Source organism: Phasianus colchicus, chromosome Z (assembly GCF_987193195.1).
Source record: "Phasianus colchicus chromosome Z, bPhaCol1.hap1.1, whole genome shotgun sequence".
Classification (NCBI taxonomy): domain Eukaryota; kingdom Metazoa; phylum Chordata; class Aves; order Galliformes; family Phasianidae; genus Phasianus; species Phasianus colchicus.
In genome coordinates this window covers 17,380,487-17,406,315 of record NC_143476.1, presented here as the reverse complement: position 1 = coordinate 17,406,315, position 25,829 = coordinate 17,380,487, and the positions used below count along the sequence as shown (strand labels likewise).

At 39.0% G+C, this 25,829-nt stretch overlaps 1 protein-coding gene across 2 annotated transcripts in view; it reads right to left on the bottom strand.

Moving 5' to 3' along the window:
- Window positions 1-16,730: 16,730 nt before the first annotated feature.
- Window positions 16,731-25,829, bottom strand: part of PJA2 (praja ring finger ubiquitin ligase 2) — a 37,174-nt gene continuing 28,075 nt past the window's right edge. For both annotated transcript variants that reach the window (XM_031605033.2, XM_031605032.2), the window contains exons 7-9: window positions 21,374-21,488; window positions 20,956-21,071; window positions 16,731-19,638 (exon numbers count right to left, since the gene is read on the bottom strand). In XM_031605033.2, the coding sequence (XP_031460893.1) occupies window positions 19,531-19,638; window positions 20,956-21,071; window positions 21,374-21,488 (339 nt within the window). In that variant the 3' untranslated portion in view covers window positions 16,731-19,530. The remainder of the gene's footprint in view (window positions 19,639-20,955; window positions 21,072-21,373; window positions 21,489-25,829) is intronic.

The window sequence follows — 25,829 nt, the reverse complement described above, 5'->3', positions numbered from 1 at the left end:
AGCCTCAGGAATTACAGAAAGAGGGTTTTTCTTTGTTTTGCTTTGTTCTGTGTTCTTTTTCCTAAGGTAAAATTATTGCAAGGCAGCAGCATCAAGCAGCAACTTCAATGTTACGAGGGGAATGAATTTATTTTCAAACACCTTTTATGAAACCATAACGGAATTTTATTTTATTTTTTTTTAAAAAGGGAAAGTCAAGGTTCCTAGATTTGATTTGTTTCTAAAAGCAGAGCTCTCTGTAATCATTTCACTACACAGAACTACCTGAACTCAGCAAGTCCCTTGAACTGCATGTCATCTTAAAGAAGGGAAAACACAGTGTTGTGTCATTCTGCTGCATAATCTATGTGTGCTTGGATGTGCTTACATGTGTACGTATGTGCATGCTGAGGAAGGGATTAATAGCAAGGATTTATTTGCAGCTCTCTGACATTTTTCAAGAAGTGTACATTATGTTTCCATGTGGTTTATGATATAACTTGCTTTATGAGTTCTTCTCTGCTAATGAGTTTCTGTTATTAAGCTGGTGAAAAGCAGTTGTCAAACATCATGACCACAACACTGACTGCTCCTCATCCTGCATGCTGCTCCAGGGGCAGCCCTTCTCATCTTCATTATTTCTGGAGAAATACACTATACCCAGCCCAAACCAATACCAACTACTCTCTAAATACAGAATGTATTTTCTGAGAATTTACAAGTAAATCCAGTATTAACAATTACAGTACTGTACTGTACAGTATAAAGATATAAAGTTAGAGGACACTGAAAGACAAATAAAATACCCATAGAATCACAGAATCACAGAATCACTAAGGTTGGAAAAGACCTATAAGATCATCCAGTCCAACCATCCACCTGTCACCAATGGTTCTCGCTAAACCATATCCCTCAACACAACATCCAAACGTTCCTTGAACACCTCCAGGGTTGGTGACTCCACCACCTCTTTGGGCAGCCCATTCCAGTGCCTGACCACCCTTTCAGAGAAGTAGCATTTCCTAATATCCAGCCTGAATCTTCCCTGGCACAGCTTGAAGCCATTCCCTCTAGTCCTATCACCGGTTATATGGGAGAAGAGTCCGACCCCCAGCTCGCTACAACCTCCCTTCAGGTAGTTATAGAGAGCAATAAGGTCTCCCCTGAGCCTCCTCTTCTCCAGACTGAACAATCCCAGCTCCCTCAGCCTTTCCTCATAAGGCCTGTGCTCCAGACCCCTCACCAGCTTTGTTGCCCTTCTTTGAACACGCTCCAGGGCCTCAACGTCTTTCATGTTCCTACTCCCTCTTTTTTGAAAACACACAGTGTTCACATCTGAGAACTCTGAGACATAACAACTACCAAAAGGTTAATAAAATGCATTTAACTTTCCACTGCTGTTACAAGAGATGTAATATAGATATGGGCCATCCATCTCTCCCTGTCACTGCTTGTAGCAAAAGCATTTTACAAGTTTCGTTATAATGATTTCTTCCTTTCCTTGATGGTGCTCATCACAGGACTGATAAGTATACCTGCAGAAACTTATTTGTCCAGCACATAAATAAAAGTGCACTACTTGGGCAAAATACACCAAAATAAAATGAACAGACTAAAAACAATTCAGTTAGTGTGTGGCTGAATTTGGTTTGATATTTTTCTTTACAAATGTAAGAACAATCTATTCAAATTCTTACGAAGAGGTCCAACCAGACCAAAGGCAACAGTAAAGCTAGAGTAAATAAAAATAAAATATATATGTATTCTGTCTTTATGTGCTCTGTTTCAACTAAATCATTATTTCATTTATCATTATCCATTATCATTATTTACACAGAAAGACACTTCCACATCTAAGTAGTAAAAATGGGCATAGGTACAATGATCAGTATGTTCCAGTCATATGCAATATAACAATAAAATGGGAAATGAGTGTGCATTTGTTAAAGATGGCAGTTATATCTGATATATATAGACCACACACCGTTGTGATCCATTACACTTAGAAAATGCCTCCCACTGGATGTAACATTTGGAGACACAACTCACTGGTGCATGGTGTGTACTTGTACCTGATCGTGTTCTTCAGGTACCACGTGTTTCTTAATTGCTTCAGACCAAGGAGAAGTTATGTTGCAGCTTAATGTGAGATTATTTTTTTCCTTAACCTTCTTCATACTTCTTCCTAGCAATTACCATCACAGCCTTTTGCTTTTCTCCAGGACGTTAGGAGAAGATGAAGAGTAGAGGTGAAAATCCATGTATGCAGAAAGGAAAAGGGAAATCTAAATACTATTGAACTTCTGTATTGAGCAATAGATGAAAGAAGTATGTCTTCAGGAACCAGGGTTTAACCATCTAAAACTATGTTCATCCCTGCCAATATTTCATTACCACTTCAAATCTCAAATTTCGTCTTCTGAGAAAAATATGAAAAAAAGAGCATCCAAGCAAAAATAAGAAGTCCCAAACAGAAGAAATTTTCTATTTTCAAAGCTATTTTAAGTTCATACCTCACAGTGACACAATCTTCAGTTTGTTTTTGTTCTGGCTGATACGCATTGTCTTCATGCATAATGCTAACTGGCACTAGCAGTACCATATGTTAAAGCACTCTGGAGTCTGAGAGGGAATGGGGTGGAGACATGCTGGGGGAGCATCAGGGGAGCGTTAGGGAAAGGTCTTCACCAGATCATCATGAACACAGAACAGGCTCCCCTGGCAGTGGGCATGGCCCCAGTGCCAGAGTTCTGGGGGTGTTTGAACAGCACTCTCAGACACATGGTTTGGATTTTGGGTGGTGCTGTGTGGAGCCTGGAGTTTGAACTGTAGAGGAAAAATCGAAGCTTGCATTTTCCTACGTTCAATCTCTTGCACTCTCGTTTCAAGCAAATGTTAAATTCATGCCTTATCAATTATTCATTATGAACTACATTATTTTCAGTCCACATATGCAAAAGTTAGGACTTAACTTTAAAGTGCTAGTAAAGGCTTCTGTGAGTTCATGGTACTCCATCAGCCTAACTGCAAATCAGATAGTAGGCATTTCGTTGTAAAACTTATTATTCAGGAAACATCAACTGTCCATAAATGTTTCCATGTTTAAAATGCTATTTTTCATATGTTGAACAATTTATAAGAGTTGTCTTAGTTTCTTCCCATTCCTGTTGATGCTGTGCTTTCATAGGCGTTTATGATATATGCTGATCTGCTATGAGGACTGTGGCCATTGCATGTTTTCCACTTGGGGATTCAGCTCTAATTTTCAGTGCCTGTTCTTTAATTGTGCTCAGTAATAGGCTTGTTTGCTGGCTTTGAAGGCAACCAATGGACAATTACATCAAATTTCCATGGGACTGCAAGAGTAATTTTTTTTAAACCTCCTTAAGTGTCATGTACATTGTGCATGCTTATATATTCACTGTTACATGGCTATCGTTTGCTGATGAAAATGAAAATCCAAGATGGTCATTCTTTCCAGGATTCAGGAGACTTAGAATTTGATTTTGCTATTTTGGATGACTTGATGAATCATATAGATTAAAATACATTAAGATTGCTGGCCTGGTCACCTTCATCAGAGAACAAAAGAATTATGTGTGATTCAAGACACATCTAGTTGGCAGACATGATCTTTACTTCAGAAGCAGGATGATCAGTCAAAACCTGTTTGACTGACACTCAGAGAAGTGATGGCCTACTATTGGTTTTGGTATGAATACATAGGAAGTAAATTATGCAATAAATAGGGAAATTAGAAGAATACTTGATTTTGCCCTCCATCTACTGTAAGTTCAAGTTTCAGGATCTGGCTGACAGTGGAATGGAGAAGCCCTTGTGGGAAAACCTAGAAGTGTCACAGGATAAATACATGTGAAACACATTTCAGAAATACGGCAACAAGAAATTAATTAAACAGGAATATAAAATGACACCATATCCTGAGATTTTAGTCCAAATAAAATAGATGCTGCCTTGAAAGTGCACTGTGTTCATTTTTTCTTAAAAACAACAACAAAACGTTATATATGCGGTGCTGGTATAAAATTGGTATAAAATTAATCAAAACACTGGAAATATTTTAAGGTAATCATATACATAAACACACACTCATATCCACATACAATATATATAGAAAAGTGTATCAGGAGTATTTATTTTACTGAGGTTGACACAAGTACATGTTTAAGTGAACAAGCCATCTGTTTCCATTGCTCTCATCATAATGTCAACATTTGACTGTTCTCTCTTATGTACTATATGCATGCATACACACTGTGTGTCACCAACAGTCAAAACATGCTATATGACTTACTTGTACTTGTAAAAATGTAATTGCATTTAGTTATTCTGAAATCAAGTCGTTAATACAGTCACGACAGAATTGCACCAGTCTGTAAGCACACAAATCTCAGCACTCATTCATCTTCTTAATGGTTTCAAAAACAATAGGTTGGAGTTTATTCTTCCTTCCAGCTATTGCAATATACCACTGACTCAAACCCAACTTTTTTTTATGTTTATAGCTCTTATAGAGCACAAAGGTTTTTGACTTATAGATCACCAGAATCACTGTTGGCTCTTTTTGAACACTGGGACTCATCAACTCCTTTCTCCTGCCATCCAGGAATAAGGCGAGGTGCTGCTGCCCCACATGACACCACTTTAGCTGAAGGGGTTGGAATTCTCCACATCTGTACCATGACTACATGGGCCCCATAAAAACCTCCTTATCTTCTCTGATAAAGGCTGGTTCAGGGTTTCTCAGACACATGGTGGCCACAGTTTGGACAGTGCAAATGAGCAGTATATTGTAACTATCCATAGGGGCACACTTCCCCACAGTGATGTTCATGAAGTTTCTGGTGGCTACATGTAGTCATAAAGGCCACCTTTGAGGATCCATGTGCACAGACCATCTGCTTCCAGCTGACACCAGAGAAAAGGGGTATGCTAGGGGAAAAAGACAGTCTCAGCTTTCCTTAAAATGGTGTGACAAAAGGAAGGCCTGTTGAAATTAAATATTTAACAAGACAAAATGCAATAATATATGTGTAAAGCACAACATTGGACAGTGCTGGAGACTTCTGTCCCAGGTAGCAAGATGTGTCCACAAATCCACCTGTCAAACTCCTCTGCCCTATTCTCCTCATCTTTCCCGGAATCTCTCCCCAAAGACATGACTACTGCATTGCAGTTCCATAATGATGACACAGCTGGCAGGCAAAGATTATTTTAATGCAAAATGTTTCTTTTATGGGCTTTTCCATCTCCCATTGCCCATCCACCCCTGCTGCACCAACCTTGCCTAATGTTTTGTGTAATCCCACATCAGTTTGAACAAGTATTAGATCTTCATCAAAACTTTGTCTGTTTGAAATAACATCTGAAATATGGTGGGGATTTTTTCTCCTGAAAGTACTTATCACAGTGTATGCTATTGCTTTACCAAGTATTTCAGAATTTAACTAGGTCAAAATTATTAAATCCGCAGTCCAGATTTTTATGAGTCACTGAAGAAAACAGGTGACAAATTTAATAGCAAAATGCTTCTAAATGCTTTTAGAAATCTGCACTGAGTAATGCTACTTAAAAAAAAAAAAAATTGAATACATTTTTTATTATTATAATACATTGATTTCAATGGTAATATTGCCCTAAAAGCAGCCACAAACTGGTAGCAGCATTGTTACTTTAATTGCTGGAAAATTACCGAGCTTTTTTATTCCCTCCTGTAGTCTTCATATTTAGTTACTGAAAGACAGCTTTTAATCTCCTTCTGCTTCTCCACTTAGCTATAAATCACTACCAGCTTTGTTAGATGGATTCTCAAGGAAAAAAAAAAAAAAAAAAAAAAGGTTAATAATGATTCTGACCATGGTTTAAAAAAATAAAATAATATGCCCATGATGAATTTATACAAAGGTGGAAAGCTAACAGTTGGGTGCCGAACACCAGGTTCCTCCATTAGTTTTGTAAGTAGCACAGAAAAGGAAGCAAATACTTGCACATATATGAACATATTTGCAATTACACATTTTAAGATTTTAAACTTAAATTTCACAGCATCTATCAGCAAGTTCTGCCATTCTAAGTCATCTTCTGACACTTTGCAAAGTCAGTCATTACCTCATACGTCAATTTTTTATATGTGCAGAAGAGAAGAGACTTACTGATTTAGGGAAACTGACACAGGCTCAGCAGACTTCCTGATCTCTCAGCGCACCACATCAAAATGAAAAAAGAAAGCAATTTTACTGAAGATGAGAATTTGTGTTTTGTAAAAGCAATGGCTTTCTTAATTTGAGGCTGCAAATGTATTTTAATTTTATGAAACGTTGAAAGAGCAGCAAGGATTTTGAAATGTTAGATCTTCATCAAAACTTGGTCTTGTTTGATATAGAAAAACCAATTGTTTTTGTTAATGAAGAATGATAGTTCAAAGTTACATGAGATCACTTCCAGCTTTACATACATATATTTAACAATATATACACATACATATTTAACAGGTCTCCCAGGGAGGTGGTGGAGTCACTGTCCCTGGAGGTGCTCAAGAATGGTGTGGATGTAGCACAGAGGGACGTGGTTAGTGGGCTTTGTGGGAATGTGCTGACAGCTGGTCTTAGAAGTCATTTCTAACCTGAATGATTCTGTGATTCTATACGAAAATATTTAAAAGGTTGGGTTTTTTTTGTTTTGTTTTGTTTTTGTTAACCCGATGTAACATCAGCTCACAACGTTTCAAAAATTTTGATGTATTGTTCCTGAATAATGCAAATCTTGAAGGTATTTCTAACTCTCCATCAGAAATTTAACATGAACTGGAAATATAATTACAGATTGTACATAAGTAAGTGTAATTTCAGCTTTAAAGGCAAGTTATGATGAGAAAAAGCAAACAAGCAAGCAAAAAACCTTGCACCTTTATTCAGATACCAAATCTAAATTTAGACCTGTGGTTTTATATCTTAGTACTCAGATGATCATCTACCGAGCACTGAAATTACACAGCACAAACTATGGAAAGCTGGAAATGATGAGCACTGACATGCTTCTCTTTTTTTCCTTGAGGAAAAAATGTCCAAAATCTTTCTCACAAGCTGCATTGCAGTATGTTCCCTGATCGCACCTGTTCTTCTGATATTCTAAAGTAGATGGGGCAAGCTAGTGCTCTCTAGTGTGCTACACACTGTGTCATAACAAGGCAAACAGAATGTTAATGTAAGTTAGCAGATTGTATGAACCTGACAATAACCTCAAATTGCAGAAGGTGGATGGGTGGGAATATAGAGGTCTGCCCTGGATGTGCAATGTCATGCGTAAGAAAGGACAGAAAGGAACAGTTGCTGTAAACACTAGCATGCCAACTACAAACTCAAAAACATAGAGAAAGAATTTATAATTATTTGGAAATAGTAATTACTACTTGAATATATGTTAATTCTGAAAACAATACATCCAGATGTTTTGTTTTATAATTTGTGCTTGACTTATGCATACACAGAAATACCTTGATTCTATGATGTATAGAAGGAGAAAATATCATCTTCAGACACTTTGCAACTAACACACACTGAGTATACCAGTATATTATACCAGTAATAGAACATCAGCACTTACAAATAGTCTTTATCAAGTCATTGTTAGGAACAGAACAGAAAATACTTTTTTAACATCTTCATCAGTGACATCAACAGTGGGATCAAATGTGCCCTCAGCAAGTTTGCAGACGACACCAAGCTGTGTGGTGTGGTCAATACACCTGAGGGATGAGATTTGATCCAGAGACCTGGACAGGTTCGAGCAGCTGGTCCAGGAGAACCTCATGAGGTTCAACACTGCCAAGTGCAAGGTTTTGCACATGGGTTGTGGCAATTTCCACAATCAATACAAGCTGGGGGGTGTAAGGGTAAAGCACAGCCATGCTGGAAAAAACATGGGAGTACTGGCAGATGGCAAGTTGGACATTAGATGCAATGAGCCCTTGCAGCCCAGAAAGCCAATCATACCCTGGGCTGCATCAAAAGAAACGTGGCCAGCAGGGCAAGGGAGGTGATTCTACCCATCTACTCTGCGCTCAGTACAGTACTTACCTGGAGTACTGTATTCAGATTAGAGTTCTCAGTGCAGAAGAGACTCAGTCCTGTTAGAGCGCATCCAGAGGAGGGACTCAAAGATGATCAATAAGAGTGCTGGAGCACCTCCCCTATGAGGACAGGCTGGGAGAAATGGAGCTGTTCAGCCTGGAGAAGTCTCTGGGGAGACCTGAGAGCAGCCATCCAGTATGTAGGGAGGCTATGGGAAAGAAGGGGGCAGACCCTTTAACAGGGTCTGCTGTGGCAGGACAAGGGAAAATGGTTTTTCATGGTCTTTCATACTGATATGAAAAAGGTCTGACAGACTCTCAAGGACCAACACAGCTTTTATATAATTTTAAAACCTTCTTAATTTTCAAAGGAAAAGAATCTCTTTTCCTATATGGTTTGTCATTCAAGCATGTAATGCAACAAAGGAGATAAAGGTAGATACATACATAGAACTGGCTCTAAACAAGCACCAGGGCATTTCACTACTACATTCTAAGAGGAGCCTATTTACAGCTCTGCTAAAAAGAACAACAACCTTGACTAGAGGATCAGAAATTACTGCCTTAAAGGAGGATTCATCTACTCGCAAAGAGGCTGAAATATTCAAAAACTATTGTTAAATCTGAGTCGGTATTTCTGCAGCTAACATCATCTCACTGCAACATTAAAGCAGCATTAAAAAGCCATTTTATGCTTTTCTTTTTTCAATAAGAAAATTCCATGCATTCACCGTGAGGCTTTTCTATGCTGACAGAGGTGATCTTGCATATTAGCAGGTCACACTACTCAATATACAATAAAGCAGTACTTTGTCTCGCAATTTTTAATCCTACAGGATTTCCTGCTATATCTCAAAAGTACAAAACAACCCCCAACTCCCAGATATTATTAATTAATACCATCTTGGTTGGAAAACTAAAATAGCTTTGCTTTTTTTCGATTAGAAGATCAGACATAGAATTACTTTCTCACTGTTTAATTTAACTGATTTCTTTGAAATCTTTTCTGTGGCTTTGGACTGGCAACAGTTCTGTTTTACGGCCAAGAAAAGTTTTTTTTTTTTTTTACTTTGGTCTAAACACTGCTAAAAGAAACATTGGACTATAATCCCACTTACAGAGTCATTCTGTTTTATTACCTAGTGAGTCTTCACTTATTCTCAAAAGCTTTTTTCTATGCCTCGGGAGCACAGAGTAACTCTGGTATAAATGAAAATCATGTTCTTTGCATTTTGGCCCTAAGACATCATTAAACCCTCGTACTTATTCATTAATAATCATCATTAGTTGTTTTGTCTATCATTACTTATGACACTTGCCTCAGAGCAAGGTAATTGTTTATCTACTGAGAGGCTTAACACTGAGAAAAATCACAATTATGTGGAATTTTAGGAAAATGGAGATCTGTAAGTATAGATTTGGCTTATTAGTGCATGAAGAATATATGCTTATTCTCCTCATAGTAAGATCCTTTCTCTTGCCAAAGTAATGGTAGGTCTATATGCACCATATTGACCAAAGGACTGTGCATGAACAATGTGTTACCCTTTTTCTTTTCCATCCTGAATATCCTAAAAGCACACAAAAACAGAAGAGGTACATAAAAGCTTGGTTTCAAAAAACGAACTGATAAAGTAAAACTCAACTGTCTGACCTGTTTTATTTCTCTCCCATCAATATCTATAGGAACAAGAACTAAATTAACAGTATCAGTTCGGATGTGGTCATAGCAATATTCCATCCCATGGAAAGACTGCTCTACTGGAAAAAGGTGAAAGGTAATCCTATGGCTGTGTCCATTTGTACTATGAAAGAATAAATGTAACACGATGCTGCTGCTTTAAAATATGTCATTTACAGCACAGTCTTTAATTCATTCACTACAAAAAACAATAAATCTTTTTAGGATCAATGTCCTTAAAATTTCAAAGCAAAAGATCAAGAAATCTTACATAGGAGTATATACTGAAATTACCTCTGTTCTAATATACTACTTTCTCAGCAAAATATCTTCCTCTCCTTCCACTCAAAATAATTTGACAGATGATTAGTTTCAAACCCAGAGAATAGAAAATATTTGGTTATTAATTATTTTGTTATGGTGTAGGTGAGGAAATGGACCTGAAGAGCCCACACTGAGCCTTACATTCCATCAGTTCTGACAGGTACCAAATTTTGTTTTGGTTAGCTTGGACAGGACTTAAATAAGAAGGCAGCAGAACTTCTAGCAACAACCTTAGGCACTTCAGGACTTCCAAACACTGTTTTAGCCCTTGGTGTTAGATTTATATTCCTGAAGGCTACATGGAAATAATCACCGTTTAGTTTGTGTCCTGTGTAACACAGAGCCTTGTCCACTAATATTTGCCAGTAGGTCTATAATTCACTGAGAAAAAAACACCCACAATCAGTTTAAAATAGGAGTAAAATAGGAGTAAAAAACAGCCATACAAGGAAGAAACTTGCTTTTGTTTGGTTTTGCCTTCGTTTTGGAACAAATGTACGAAAGATACTAAAGTTAATTAAATTTTCTTTTTACATGAATGGTGACATACATATTTCCACAAAAATCTACTGAGTTTCTTATGAAGCAAGCAAACTATTATTGCTACATGACATTGAAAGCTTGGAGTCAACTTTCTCCCCAAACTGGTCACATCCATCTGCCCTGCTACAACAAGCTCAAACACAGGCAAAAAGTGTCAGCATGTCCACTTCATCCATGATTAGGGAAGAGGCAGGGTAGAGATCAGTCGGAACAACCTTCCTTAATTTTCCCTACAGAGGGATGTGGAGCTGCTTCCTGACCATTCACTTCCATGAGCTTTCCAGGTTTGTAACTAGAGACTGAAGTCTTCGTTTTTCTTTTTCCTCTTTCCAGCAGCTGAGAGAACAAAAGGAAAGCAGGGTCATTAGAGAGGGAAACAGAAGCTATATCTTTTGGGTTGTTGTTCTACAGGTGAAGGACAGGGGCTTGCCTGTCCTGCAGTGAGGTTGCAGACTGGCTGGCAGAAAGGGGTAGGAGAAGGGAAAAATCTCTCATAGAAGATCCTACACCCTTTCTCTGCAGCTGGCAGTGCCTTCAAGTCCCACTGTTTCGTTTCTAATGTCACATATCTGCGCTGTCTCTACGGTGTCATGCACGAGGTCATGAATGTTAGCTGCAGCAAGTTCCACTTTGAATTCACATTTTGTTCAGGTTAAGAATTTCATGAATAAAACCTAAAAATACTACTTATGCAGAAAATCAAGCAGTGTTGTTAAAATATAATTACATATTTCAGGATCCAAATTCAAATGGAGTAATTCTTCTCTTTTGCAAAAATGAAAATGAAAACAAAAAAAGTCAAAAGTGGAATTACAGGGATCCTTCACTACACTTTGCTAATGCCACTAAAAAGGAAAACAAACAAAGAAACAAACAGAAATTCAGTGCTTCACAAAACAAGTAGTCAACAAATATCAAATAGTTCAATAGTATTGACAAGTTACCTTGTCCCTTCTCCTACAAAAGAGTATTTCATTATATTGCTTCAATTTAAAACTGGTAAAAAATTTCTATAGGAAAAAAAATTTAAGACTAGTATACCTTGCAGTATTTTGATGTGCATGAGAATTCTGTTGTCATAACACCATCTTTTGAACAATACAGCTTCACGAATTTTCATGCGAGTAAAGAATAAGGTGACACACCAGTGCATCTTCAAAAAATGCGCCAAAAAAGAAGATATTTCAAAAATATCTTGAAAATAATTATGGGTGTCGCAATTCATTTGAAGACCTGTCCCTACAAACATAATCATTTCCTTCTCAGTGAAATTAAACATAGACTCAGAATATCCTCAGTTGGAAGGACCCACAAGAAACTCCTGGCTCCGCACAGGAACACCTAAAACTCAAACAGTGTATGAGAATTTTGTCCAAATGTTTCTGGAACTCCAGCAATTTGGGCTTGTTACCACTGTGAGAGACAATATTGAAATCTGCTGAAACCCAAAGATTACATCACCTAACTTCTCTTGGTCAACTAGGTGGGTAACCTTATCATGAAAGACATTAAGTTTTTTAAACAGGACTTCCCTTTTGTGAACCCCTGATGGCTATGGCCAATGACTGCGCTGCTTTTCAAGAATCTTCAAGAAACTCAGAATAATCTTCTCTATACTTTTACCAGGCACTGAGACTGACAAGCCTATTATTCCCAGGGTCTTTTTTCTTGCCTTCCCTGAAAATTGGGATAACATTTGTCAGCCTCGGGTCAACTGGCACATCTCCAGACTTTCAAGACCACTGAAAAATAATTTATCAAGGTCTTGTGATTCTATCAGCCAGCATTTTTAGTACGTTGAGATGAATCCCATTGGGCCCCATACAGTTACGTGCACCTAGTTGGAGCAACAAATTCTGTACGGGTTTAGTGTTGGCTGGGAATTTACTGTTACCACAGTCACAGGCACTCTGAGGATCCCAAAGCTCATAACTGGTGTTAAAGGCAGACATAGAGAAGGCATTAAATGTCTGTGCCTTACCTACTTCACTACAAAGGCAAACAGCATCTCTGCAGTTCTCACATGTTGCCCGACCTTGCTTCCAGCAGCCATAAAGTTTCTTTTCACACTTAGGTTCTAGAAGAACACTGCTCAGCCAAGCTGGCCTTCTGCCCCACATACATGATTTCTGAAATTTTGGAATTACCTATTCCTGCACTCTTAAAAGGTGGTGCGTAAAAGATAATCAGCACTGATGGACCCCAATACTTTCAAATGCAGAATCCCATGGAATTCTGCTAACTAGTTGCCTCAGTGTCCCAAACCACTGAATCCAGCGTTGGACTTTGGGTGGCAATTTCTTTTCTGTCACCAAAGATTTTCAACTTGAATACTATGTCCAAGAAGGCAGCAAATTGCCACTTCACCCATAAAACCTTCTCTATTTAAAAGTAACAAATCTAGGAAGGCCCTTAGTACCTGTACCAAGTTACCACCAAGGTGTTTAAGGAATCTCCTGGGCCTGTTTGTATGCACTGTGTGGTATTACTTGTTAAAGTCCACCAAGCTGAAGTCACTCACAATGATCTAGAAGTATCCCCTAGTAATCAAAAATTCATTGATGTTCTCATCCTGGCTGGGCGGCCTCTCACAATTACATCCTCTTAATTTGCTTGTTCTTTCATCCTTTCTCAGAGGCTTCCAACATTGTCGTCAACAACTGCAAGCTCTGTACAGCCCAGCCCCTCCCTCGCACATGGAGACCCACCCACCTTACCTGTATGTCCCATCCCGGCTGGAGGGCCCAGAAACCTTGTCCACTGTGACACAGCAGTCACAGGACCCTTCCCACCAGATTTCATTTATGTCAGTGATGCTGTAGCTCCAGGACTGAGTCAAGGCTTCTAGATCTTCTTGCTTTTTCTTCGTGCTGTGCGTACTGGTGTAGTCATAGCACGTAGTTCCTCAAATTTTGGTGTACCATCCCATAGCTTATGATGAGCTGCATTTTATACCTGATCTCCTTCAAATCTAGTTCAAATCGCTACCAATCATCTCTACTAACTCCTGTGCAAAAACAGGAAAGGTGCATCTCAGTGTGTGTCAGCAGGCCTTGTATTGTGTGGATCATGTCAGTGACTCAGGGACATGTAAAGACCAGCTGGGTCTGCCTGTTCCTTTCAAGATTGTTCTTTGCTGCTGCTGGGAAACACTACCCATACTCTTGATCCTTCAATTGCACAGAGGCCCTGAAGTTTCTTTTGGGGAGGAATAATTGCATGCAACGGTACAGGTTGGGGGATGACCTGCTGGAGAGGAGCTCTGCGGAGAGGGACCTGGGTGTCCTGGTGGATGACAGGTTGGCCATGAGCCAGCAGTGTGCCCTTGTGGCCAAGAAGGCCAACGGCATTCTGGGGTGCATTAAAAAGAGCGTGGCCAGCAGGTCGAGGGAGGTGATCCTCCCCCTCTACTCTGCCCTGGTAAGGCCTCATCTGGAGTACTGTGTACTGGGCTTCCCAGTACAAAAAAGACAGGGCTCTGTTGGAAAGAGCCCAGCGGAGAGTCACAAAGATGGTGAAGGGCCTGGAGCATCTCCCCTATGACGAGAGGCTGAGTGAACTGGGTCTGTTTAGCCTTGAGAAAAGAAGACTGAGAGGAGACCTGATCCAGGTCTATAAATATCTAAGGTGTGGGGGGCAGAGTGGCGAGGCCAGACTGTTTTCAGCAGTGTGTGGAGACACTGGGGACAGGGGGAAACGGCCAGAAACTGCAGCATAGGAAGTTCCGCACAAATGTGCGCAAGAACTTCTTTATAGTGAAGGTGACGGAGCACTGGAACAGGCTGCCCAGGGAGGTTGTGGATTCTCCTTCTCTGGAGATATCCAAGACCCGCCTGGACACCTACTTGTGCAACCTGGTGTAGGGAACTGCTTTGGCAGCTGATCTTTGGAGGCTCCTTCCAACCCCTATGATTCTGTGATTCTGTGACTCCTTTTGATTGCTCTTGGACATTTTTTATTTGCTATTTCACTGCTGCTAACATGAAAAAAAATCTAAACGAAAAATTACCAGAGGGCCATACTGGGCTAGTGAGTTTTGTAGCAACATCTCTTTAGGGGCCCTAAGGAGGCAGCAGACTTTCCCGTGGGTCAGTTCTGGTTGGTGTATCAGGCCCTCCATTTGCCAAAGGGAAACACCTATTGCAACCATCCTCTTTTCTTGAAGGAAATGGCTTTGATACTGGGGACAGCAAACTAGTGTTAGGTGATCGTTCCAACATAGATGGATCTTAATATGTTATCCTTTGTGTGTCCATTCAGTTCCAGAGCCTCATGCCTGTTGCATGAAGACATTTGGGAGGGTGATGTAGGCAGGCAAGGAATTTGCCTGCACACCTGATCAGTAACATGCCTTCCTTCTCCTCTGTCTCTAAGTTGACTTCCATTTACCTGGTGGTAGAGGGTAGAGGGTCTCTCATCTCTTGTACTATGGTTGGAAGATGCACCTGTTTCAGGGACAGTACAACACAATTCCACCAGCCCACCTCCTTCTCTAGCTCCCCGACACTTCTCTCAGCCTGCTCAGCTCCTCCTGAAGAGCTATACCCAGGCTGACCATTTCTTCTGCCAGGGCACACCTCCCATGGATGTACTCACTGCTGCAATCAGATACTGACAGAAAGCTCATCATTCTTTGCAGCCTGGGTGGTTGCACATTCCCTTGGAAGCTCTATCTATGCAACTGTGCCAGTTCCTGTGGCTAGAGAAGCACAGGGATACAGAGGACATAGCTTTCTGCCTGGTAGATTCCGTGACTGGAGCTCCCTGTGAGCTCCACGACCACCATTGGAAGTGATGCTGATCCCACTAAATGCTCTCCTGCTGTACCTAGGAGCCTCAGTGCTCCTTGGGCAGCTTTTTGTACATGCATGGGTGAACTGCTGCTCCTGGCCTTGCCTGGGAATTGCAAACTGCTCTCATGAGAACTAGCAAACCCTGGCAGGTTTAAATCCTAACAGATTAAAAACAACATAAAATATTTTGAATATACTCAGAGCAGAAATGGACAACTTGCTCAAAACAGGAAGAACTTATAAGACTTTTGCATGCTTCAGCTCCTAGATTGAGATTTATTTTATGGTGAAGTCCCATTGGATATTCATCACATTTCCTGCCATTGAGAGAAGTCACTCTGATGATCACAGATTTTGAGCCTGGAGAGTCAAATCTGAACACCAATGCAATGCAGTTGTATTTGGAGGTGGAACAATGTAGCAACACCTCACATTTACAGAATCCCACAGCAGATTTATTCTACATAAAGCATGAGAATTCAAGGGAGCTGCTTGGGCCAAAGTAGTAGTACTGCATGTTGAGGCTGTGAGGTTATCAAGCATCAGAGCTAATGGCACACCTAATGCCTGGCGTTGAGTGGAATGTGTGGTACAGTGCCCAGCACTGTGCTGGACATGGGCTGAGAAGAAGTGCCTGCAGCAGAAGCACTGCTCAATGGATCCCGTCCAAACCAAGCCCCAAGAAAGCTGATGAAGAACATGGAGAAATGAACCAAGGAATTAACATCAATGCATGCAGATGTAGCAGGTTGCTCTGTCTCTTGGCAGAGCCAATAGAGAAGTTAATTGCATGTGTAAAGGGCAGTTCTGGAGTGTTGCTGGCTTATCTCAAAGGGCCCCCAGATCTGTTGATGTCCCCTCAACCTCATTCAAGAGGTTAAAAATCCAGAACAGCATTCACTACCTAGCAGATAGTCCCAAAATGGGAAATACACATGCATTCACTGGAGACAGAAAGTGCTTATGAGGCTTTTAAGTTATTGCTTTTGGAGAGAAAATAAATATATTTATATATTTTATAACTCTTTTCAACAAATAGCCAGTGGGGTGGAGGTAGAAAAGGAGCCAGGCATTTCCAGAGTCATGCAGGTTAAGTAGACAGCTTCCCAGGTAACCTGAACTGAGATCACAAGTCATGAACAATACACCTTGTAGGGAGGTTCTTTTCATGTTGTGTTAAGCTGCTTATTATGAGTATTTAAGAAAAATATGTTGATAGGTATCTCATAGATGAAACAGATCATCAGCTTTTCAAGATCTGCAAGAACTAGAAAGTAATGCATAAAATAAAAAGTTAAAAAAAATCCAAAATACTTTATATTTTAACTTCGCAATGAAAATGTTTTATTACATTTTAAAAAGCATTCATTTTACATCATGTAGTTTACCAGAAACACATTTTTCACAAGAACTTCTGTATTACTTGAACATTATTCAAAGTAGGTAATTTTTTTTATCCCCTTTTATGATCTCCTTTGGATTTCTGACGCATCCAGTTTACTAGTACATGAAGAGATGACACAAACCCTCGGTTGTAGATCTATGATACAAAACCTCGGTTGTAGCAGACCTATTTTTCCACATTTTCCTCTGCCTTCTTGTTGAATGCTTGTTTTTACTTAACGTGGGAAAAAGATTTTCTTCTTGTAGCTAGAAGTTTTTATTAGAGAACTCCCAGAATGTTCCCTTTGAGCAAATATTTGTTTTTTAATTTTTATTGTTCTAGGAAAACATTACACTTTACAAGGTGTTTTCAAGGACCAGGCCTACTTGAACTGATTTTACCACTGAATGTGCACAGCAATCTGACGCAATTTCATTTGCCAAAAATTAAATCACAACTACCATTTGAATATTCCAAATAATTTGATCATTCAACTCTTCGTAGATGTTGCTGAAGAATTTGGTAATCTCCTGATTATGACCTGACCTGGCATATAATTTTGAAGACACCTTGACAAAGGTCTTTCATTTGTTATTTCCTCAGCTGAGGCAGCAAGAAAGATCTATGAATAATCCATCAACATTCAAGGTGAAGGGGGAAAAAAGAAAAAAAAGCTTTAACACTCCAAGACAGCTGTTCATCAGCTTTCTAGAAATAGTAAGCAGAACTGAGGCCAGTAACAGATAAGGAGGAAAAAAGCCCAACAGCTGCTTCTGTCTTAGCTCTTGACATTGCTGGTTAAGTCTGGAATCAAAAGCTACAAGCAAGAGTGCTTCCAAATCTTGCCTCAGAATCTAAGGTAATCCTCTTTACAAAACACGGTTCTTAAAGGATTAAATGAGGGACAGCATACTGTGCAGCTAGGAAAGAAACGTAACACAGGCTGGTTAAAATACCTGTCTAGCATTTGCCATATGAAGAGCAATCGATGGGCATTCTCCTCAGCACTGATTTATAAATGAGATATGGAAAATTATAGTGCTTCTTGAATTAGTACGAATTGTACCATGAGTATACCTATAGTGTATGTTCCTTGTCACACTTTTCAAAATCCTGCTGATGTCAGCTTTGAATATAGAGTTCTACTGAAGAAAAATAAACTTGTAAGGAGCTGTGCTAACCACACTTCAACAACTTTTCACCAACACCCTTGTTCTTACTTCCTTGTATTCACGTTTAGTAATGCAAAATCTAAAACCTCAGGAATAGATCTATGGCAATAGCCAGCAATTCTTTGTCCACAAAGTACACTGTAAAGTAAGTTACGTTACTCAGCATGTGTCTCAAAAGCAAGTATTACTGTGTTATACCACTATTCAAAGAATATATAAGCATTTGTAAAGATGAGGCTATTATGGCAGCAACAACCACAACCAAGTAGCTGAGTGCTACTTTAATCTTAGTTTTTCAATCATCACATGAAGCTTTCCATGAGCTTAACTAGTAGTTACTGGAAGCAAGTAATTTTAAGAGTGCTTGGATTTGGTTCCTTGTATATTATCCCCATGCTCCAACACTGTAAGATTGCACAACTATTAATACAGAACACACAAATCCAAATCTTAATTTTCTGTGCTCTAAGACTAACTTGAGCGCAAGAGAAAACTTTAAGGAACACGGAGTATTAATTAGAGAAATACATTTTAGAAACTACAGTCTTTTTCCCTTTAAAATACTCTATGTAGCATAACCCACCGCAACAAGTGCAAACACCAGAAACATTCATTCTTAAATTTCTGAAATAATAGTTATCCTAACACCCATGTGTTCAAATATATCTTTCAACTAAGTGCACAAGGTTGTTACTACCTTGTTCAGACTTCAAGACTCCAAGAGACAAAAATATTTTAATTATATCTGCATTAGGAAAGCAATCCCCCCCTGACATATATATAAAAATAAATTTATCTAGAAGAGAGTGAATGTGTGTGCAAGGAGGAGAAAGTAAAGGAGGTCTATTCAGTAGAACGATATAGAAACAAAACTCAAAAGAACCAGCTGCCCAGATGTTACAGATTCAACTTAGAAACTCAGAATATCAAATGTTGAAGTTCCAAAGTTCATACAGTCTAAAGTTCATTCAGGACTTAAGACATAAAATTGGTAACAGCATTAGTAAAAAAGCCCAGGCAACAGTAATCTAACAGCACTTCTGATGCCAGGAAAAAGTTTAATGTGGAATAAAACTGAGATACTATTCTGTTGCACTCCCAGTGAAAGCAAGTTGTACTGCTGTCATCACAAAATGTTTTATATCTGACGTAAACAAAAGAAAGAATTACAGTTACTCATTGGCAAATAGTTCAGTTATGTAAGACAGTCTATAAGCATAACTTCAGTAAGCTGCAACTGCACTGCAGTTGTAAGAATGCAAACACAAAGTGCCATGTTCTCTTTTTAGACAAATTTAACATAATACAAGCTTTAGACATTCTAGTTACCAGCAATATTACTCTGAAAACTGAGAAAAGGGTGCACATTTTTAAATTTTCAAATTGAAAGCTAGAAACTATTGCAAATCTAATCAGTTGAAAAATTCTTGCATCTTCTTTCAAAATTGAAACATACACACGGTATTTTACGTATCATTTTTTCACACTGTAACTAAGCACAATTAACATTTATTTTGGCAGTAGAGCGTTCATCTCACACAATAGCTGGGAGCTCCTTTAACATTCTAAACAGAAGATGCAGAATCATCATCAGGTGGAAAGGAAGCAGTGGCAGCAGCTGCCTCAGGAAGCATGGGAGCAAGCACATGGCGACAAACAGGACATGTTCCTGACTACAGAAAAAGAGAAAAGAACAGGTCATTTGCACAGCTTGAATTTGATTCTAGTGAAGAGCTGAAGTTTATGATTTACAATGTATTTCTTGATGACAAACAGTACTGTCTCAAACTCAAATCAGATTGGACAGCTGACTGAAGCTAAGAGATATATATCACCTCCGATGAAAACTTTTTTTTTTGAACACCAGGTATACACAACAGGAACCCTGCACGGTGAACTTCTTCAAAGAGAAGTGGGAACTTAATCTAGTTTATACTTGACACCTAAAGGAAAGCCCAAATCTAACAGGATTTCATCACAGTTCTCAGCAACAGCAGTTTACTGCTGAGAGTAGAAAAAAGATAAGACAAAATACAAAGATTTTAAACGTCAAAACTAAGAGCATTAGGATACAAAAATAACATAAAACCACTTAGAACTCATTCTAGAGGTGATCTTATCTCCCTGGTTTGAATCAATTAATCACACTCTTACAGTACTTGAGGAAGGGATACATTATACCATAGGCTCAGCACTATTTCTAAAAAAAATCTTGAAAATCATCAAGTCCAAGTTCACACGGTACATAAAGCAGAGTGCAAATGTATTTACATAAATACTAATTAACGAATTAGAGTTCTTTTAGTGTCACCTCAGTATGAGCCAGGATCAGATCCAAGGAAGGAAAAGGTAATTATGGAGGATGAAAATGAAATCTAATACAACATTTATCAAAGGAAGGCATTGCAAATTAATCTACATTATATTCTTGCTGATGTTTATTTCTTCTGTGAACTTTATCACCACAAATGGGTCTGACACATTCCAGCAAAACAGATGAGATACTTGGTTGTCCTCAAAGAAAATGAAAACATTATCTTCACTTCAGGTGGGAAGAACAGTAAAAAAAAACTTCTCTTATCTTGAAGTGTAACTTACTTTTTCTTTTTTCATTTTAACCCCAAACAAATCATGTTTTTCCACACAAAACTCCTTTCCCATTCAAGAATGACATCACTGCACTCTAATCTCTAACTACTATAAATCCTTATACAAAGAAATGTTTAACTATTCCGTTTATTTATCCATGTATAATCACATATGCATACCTAAAAATAAATACCAACTCATTGCTCCTCAGGTGATTATGGATATAAACTATTCTCACTTGATTTAGAATTTGTTTCCACAATGCATAAAAATAATAGCCAGTTATTTCACAGAACATCATTCCACATTTTCAAAAGTTTGAAACTGTTTTTCTTGTAAGAATGCAAACACTCAAACAAAACAAAGAAAACCCACCCAAGGAACAGCCAAAAAGCATTTACCTTCTGTAACCAAAGAGTGACACAAGGCTTGTGAAACAAATGATGGCAGGGTAGCTCTGTTATGACTTCATCTTTTACGTATTCACTGCAACATATAGTGCAGCACTGTTCTTGACCTACAGACATCAAGCAGAAAAAGCATTAGTATCTTTTTATGTCAGTTAATCTTAGATGTAGGAAACTGATAGACCAACAGTATCACCAATGATTATGAAATACAATCACATCTCATACAGTAAAGTTTCATTTCTCAGAAGTTACAAAAGTTACATTCTGTTCAGTTCAAAATCCAGAAGCTCTCAGTACAATATTTAAACATACTGTGCAGCTAACAAGGCTGTATCTATGCTATTATAAAAAAGTTACATTTGCTCTTATAAACATAGCAAAAATTAGTTCTGAACTGTTTTTTCCATACCATCATGGTCATCTGTGACGATAATCTGTGGTAGACAATCTATGCTTTCTTTAGTAGCTGGTGGATGGGCCTGTTCAACATCAACTGCAAGAGACTCCAAATGTGCCAGAGCATTCTGAAAAAGGTGAGCAGAGATCAAGTTCTCTTATTCACAAATACAACAGTTCATATAAAAACAAATAAGCAAGACAAGGAACCCTGTCAGATCAACCATTACATCATTTTTATTTTGGTAGTGAAAGAGCAAAAGCTGAAGGTCAAAATAGTATCAGATTGTTTCTAAGGCTTCTCAACATATCAGCACAGACACACAACTTATTCTCTAATCAATGTTTGTTAATGTTATAAAAAGAGAGCAAGTAAAAAATACAATAAACCCTGCCAATATAAAACTGCCTGAAAATAAAAGCCCCATTTACACAGTTTCTGGCTTCAAAAATAGCATTACTCAAGTGAGAAGAAAAAACTAAGTACCTGGGCTACAAAATCAATGTATGCTTTCAGGAAAAAGCAGGATCCACATATATGTTTCTCATCTGTGTAATGACTTTGGATGATATGCACTTTGAAGTCATCTTATTGGAAAGAAAATTAAATTTTTCACCATATAAAGCCATTATGACACCAATGCTAAAGCAGGCAGATTTGATGTTAATTTACATCATATATTCAACTGCACTGCAATGTTTTCTTTCTGCTGAAGAACCTTTCAAAAAAGCAAATATAGCCAATCCAAACTCTGAGCACGAGATATAACCAGTTCAACAATACAGCAGAATAAACTGAATAGCCACAAACACGTAAGCACTGAGTTCATATCATGAATTAAGTACCTGCAGCCTTCAAGTAAGTAAGCCTAAGTATAACTGTTTACTGTTCTAATCAGAATGAAATATCAAATTTTCTGCTAAGATTTTTAAGATAAATTGACATTGTTATAGCATCTATCATTTACATCATTTACCTAGCAACAACAACAACAAAAAAAACAAATCAGAAAAACACTGGATGACATGCAGACACCTTCAGCAGCCTTTCCTCTGGATCTTTAAAGTTATCAGTCACAGAGTGTGAATGTGTCCGCTCTTACCACATTGGCAAGATAGCTCGGGTAGCCATTCCATCTAGTAGCTCTAATACCTACAGTCAAATATTTGCAGCAGCATAAAATCAGCTAGAACTAACAGAAATACTTGCAGCTCCTACTGCCACAAGTATTCTCATCTAGAAGTTCTAGTTAAAGAAAACCCTGGAACAATTGTTTGTGGTGCACTGTACAACTCTACCTGCAAAACAACGACATTCTTCAAACTCCTCAGATCTAACAGCTTAAAATCATCCAATTCTGCTACAATGGACAATACTTCCCTACTAAATTGACTTTAGTATTTGTAATGGTATTTTGCTGCAGCAGTGATGGTCTGAGAGTATTTTGAAGATAAAAGTACTGCTGTTGATTAGATTAACTACTACAGCTGGAAAGCTAAATGAGATCCAAAGCAGATGCAATATTGCTTACGTCAAGTCTCTGTGCCTATATCCAACATTAGCGCTACAAAACAGAAAATAATTTACAGAAACATGATTTGCTTTTTGAAAGCTACATAAAAGAAATATCACAGACAATAAGCCTCACAATGACTTTGATGCTTAAACTATACCTTCAAAAAACAAAGCAAATTGAAGGAAGGTCCATTCTGTAACTTATATAACTTCGCTTTTAGGGCGTCATAGATAACTCCAATTTTCTTCCTCCTATTAAATATGTCTGCTTACCACTCCATGATCCACAAACTATATGCTGAATACAGCCAAAGACAGAAGTGGTATAAGCTACAAGGATGTGAGCTTCTCACAACTGAATCAGCACTGGAAATATCCATAAATGAAGTCAGTAACAATCCATAGACTTCTAACTTGTTCTAAACTGCTACTGAAGTAAACTGAACACAAACAAGTGACAAATGACAATTAAAAACCCACTCATATAGATAAAACAGATACAGATATATATCCATATAAATATATAGAAATAGATATATGGAGAAATTTTATGACAAGCTACTTTAGTACCAGAGTCTTACAGAACATTGCTTGATTGTTTTTAATACACATTTGCTTTTTCTCCCCTCCGAATGTCAAAATTGTGACAGATCTCTCTGTTCTCATTATTCAGAGGTACAGTAAATTTGTTTTGCTGGCTTTTTTTTTTTTCCCTGAAAACTTCTTGAGCTATACTATACTGTGAAAATTGCCACCTGTGACAATGTAACTTGTTATAGAGTCTACTATTTTAGTTAAAAGAAGTTTGTGAGGAGGATTAGGTAAACCAGTAACAGGATGAATAAGCTCAGAGTTTTTGGATAAATTTTTAATGATGTTATAATTAAAATTTAGCCTAAGCTGTTGATCACATCAGAGTAATAGAATAGTATCGTGCACATAATGGCTCAGGTTGGAAGGGACCTTAAAGATCATCTAGTTCCAAATCCTTTGCTGTGGGCAGGGATTCCTTCTATTAGAATAGCCTGCGCAGAGCTCCATCCGATCTGCCTTGAACACCTGCAGGGAGGGAGGTATCTACAGCTTCTTGTGGCAACTTGTTCCAATGCCTCACCGCCCCCAGAGTAAGGAATTTCTTTCTAATGTTTAATTGAAACTCTTGTTCTGTCACTACACTGCCTCATAAAGATTCTCTCCCCATCTTTCCTGTAACAGTGGAAGGCTGCAGTGAGGTCTGCCCAGAGTCTTTTACTCCCTAGGCTGAACAAGCCCAAATCCATAAGCTTGTCTTCACAGGGAAGCTGCTCCAGCCCTCTGATCACCCTCATGGCCCTCCTCTGGACTTGGCCAACATTATCACACTGTTCCTGTGGTGGGGACCCCAGGCTGGGACACAGCATTCCAGGAGGAGTTTCATGAGATAGGAACAGAGAAAATCACCACCTTCATCTAGTTAGGTATAATTTTGATGTAGAACAGGACACAATTGGCTTTCTAGGCTATATGAAGACAACGATGGCTCATGCTGAGGTCCTTCTCCACAGAAGAACTTAATCCATTCATTATCCAGTCTGTACTGACAGTGGTAGCTGTCCCAACTGAGGTGCAAGAAATTACACTTAGCCTCATTGAATTTGATGAGTTTTGCATGGACCAGTCAAGCTCCCTCAGGATGGCATCTAGTGTGAGCCACACCATTCAGCTTGGTGTCATCCACAAACCTGGTAAGTGCACTCAATCCCACTGTCCATGTTGTTGACAAGTGTCACATAACACTGGTCCAAATTCAGACCACTGAGGAACACCAGTCTTCTCTCATCTCCACCTGGATACTGAGCCACAGATTACACTGTTTAGAATGCAACCATGCAGCCAATTCCTTATCTACGAGTAGATTTGATTGATGGACTACACCTTCTCACTTTAGAGACAAAGACTCAGTTCAGTACTATATCAAGTGCTTTGCGTAAGTCCAAGCAGATGACACCAGTTACTCCGTCCTTACCTACTAATGCTATAACCCTGCCATAGAAGGACACCAAATTTGTCAGGTACAATTTGCTTTTAGCTGTCAGCAATGAACTCTGCTTTCTACATGCCATAGCACAGTTTTCAGGAGGACCTGTTCTGTGACTGTGCTGTGCACAGAAGTGAGACTAACCAACATGTAGTTCTCCAGGACTTCCTTTTCATTCATTTTTTATAAAATGAGCGTTATATTTACCATTTTCCAGAGGCATGACACTGAAAGTTGGCCAAAGCTTAGATTTCTAATTATTTATACAAACTGGTGGAAGATCTCCTTGAGAGCAGCCCTGCAGAGAAAGACTTGGGGATCCTGGTGGACGAGAAGCTGGACATGAGCCAGCAGTGTGCGCTTGCAGCCTGGAAGGCCAACTGTGTTCTGAGCTGCATTAAAAAAGGGGTGGCCAGCAGGGAGAGAGAGGCAATTGTTCCCCTCTACTCAGCTCTTGTGAGACCCCATCTGCAGCAGTGCGTCCAGGCCTGGGGCCTGCATACCAGAAGGACGTGGAGCTGTTGGAACAGGTCCAGAGGAGGGCCACTAAGATGATCAGAGGGCTGGAGCACCTCTCCTGTGAGGAAAGGCTGAGGGAACTTGTCTAGCTTGGAGAAGAGAAGGTTCTGGGGAGACCTCATTGCAGCCTTCCAGTACTTGAAGGGAACATAAACAGGAAGGGGAATGGCTGTTTTTGAGTGTGGACAATGACAGGACAAGAGGAAATGGTTTTAAACTGAGACAGGGGAAGTTTAGGTTAGATATTAGGAGGAAGTTTTTCACCCAGTGGCAGGGATGGTGATGCACTGGTTGCCCAAGGAGGTTATGGATGCCCCATCCCAGGAGGCATTCAGGGCCAGATTGGATGTGGCTCTGGGCAGCCTGGTCTGCTGGTTGGCCAGTACTGCACATAGTAGGGGAATTGAAACTAGATGA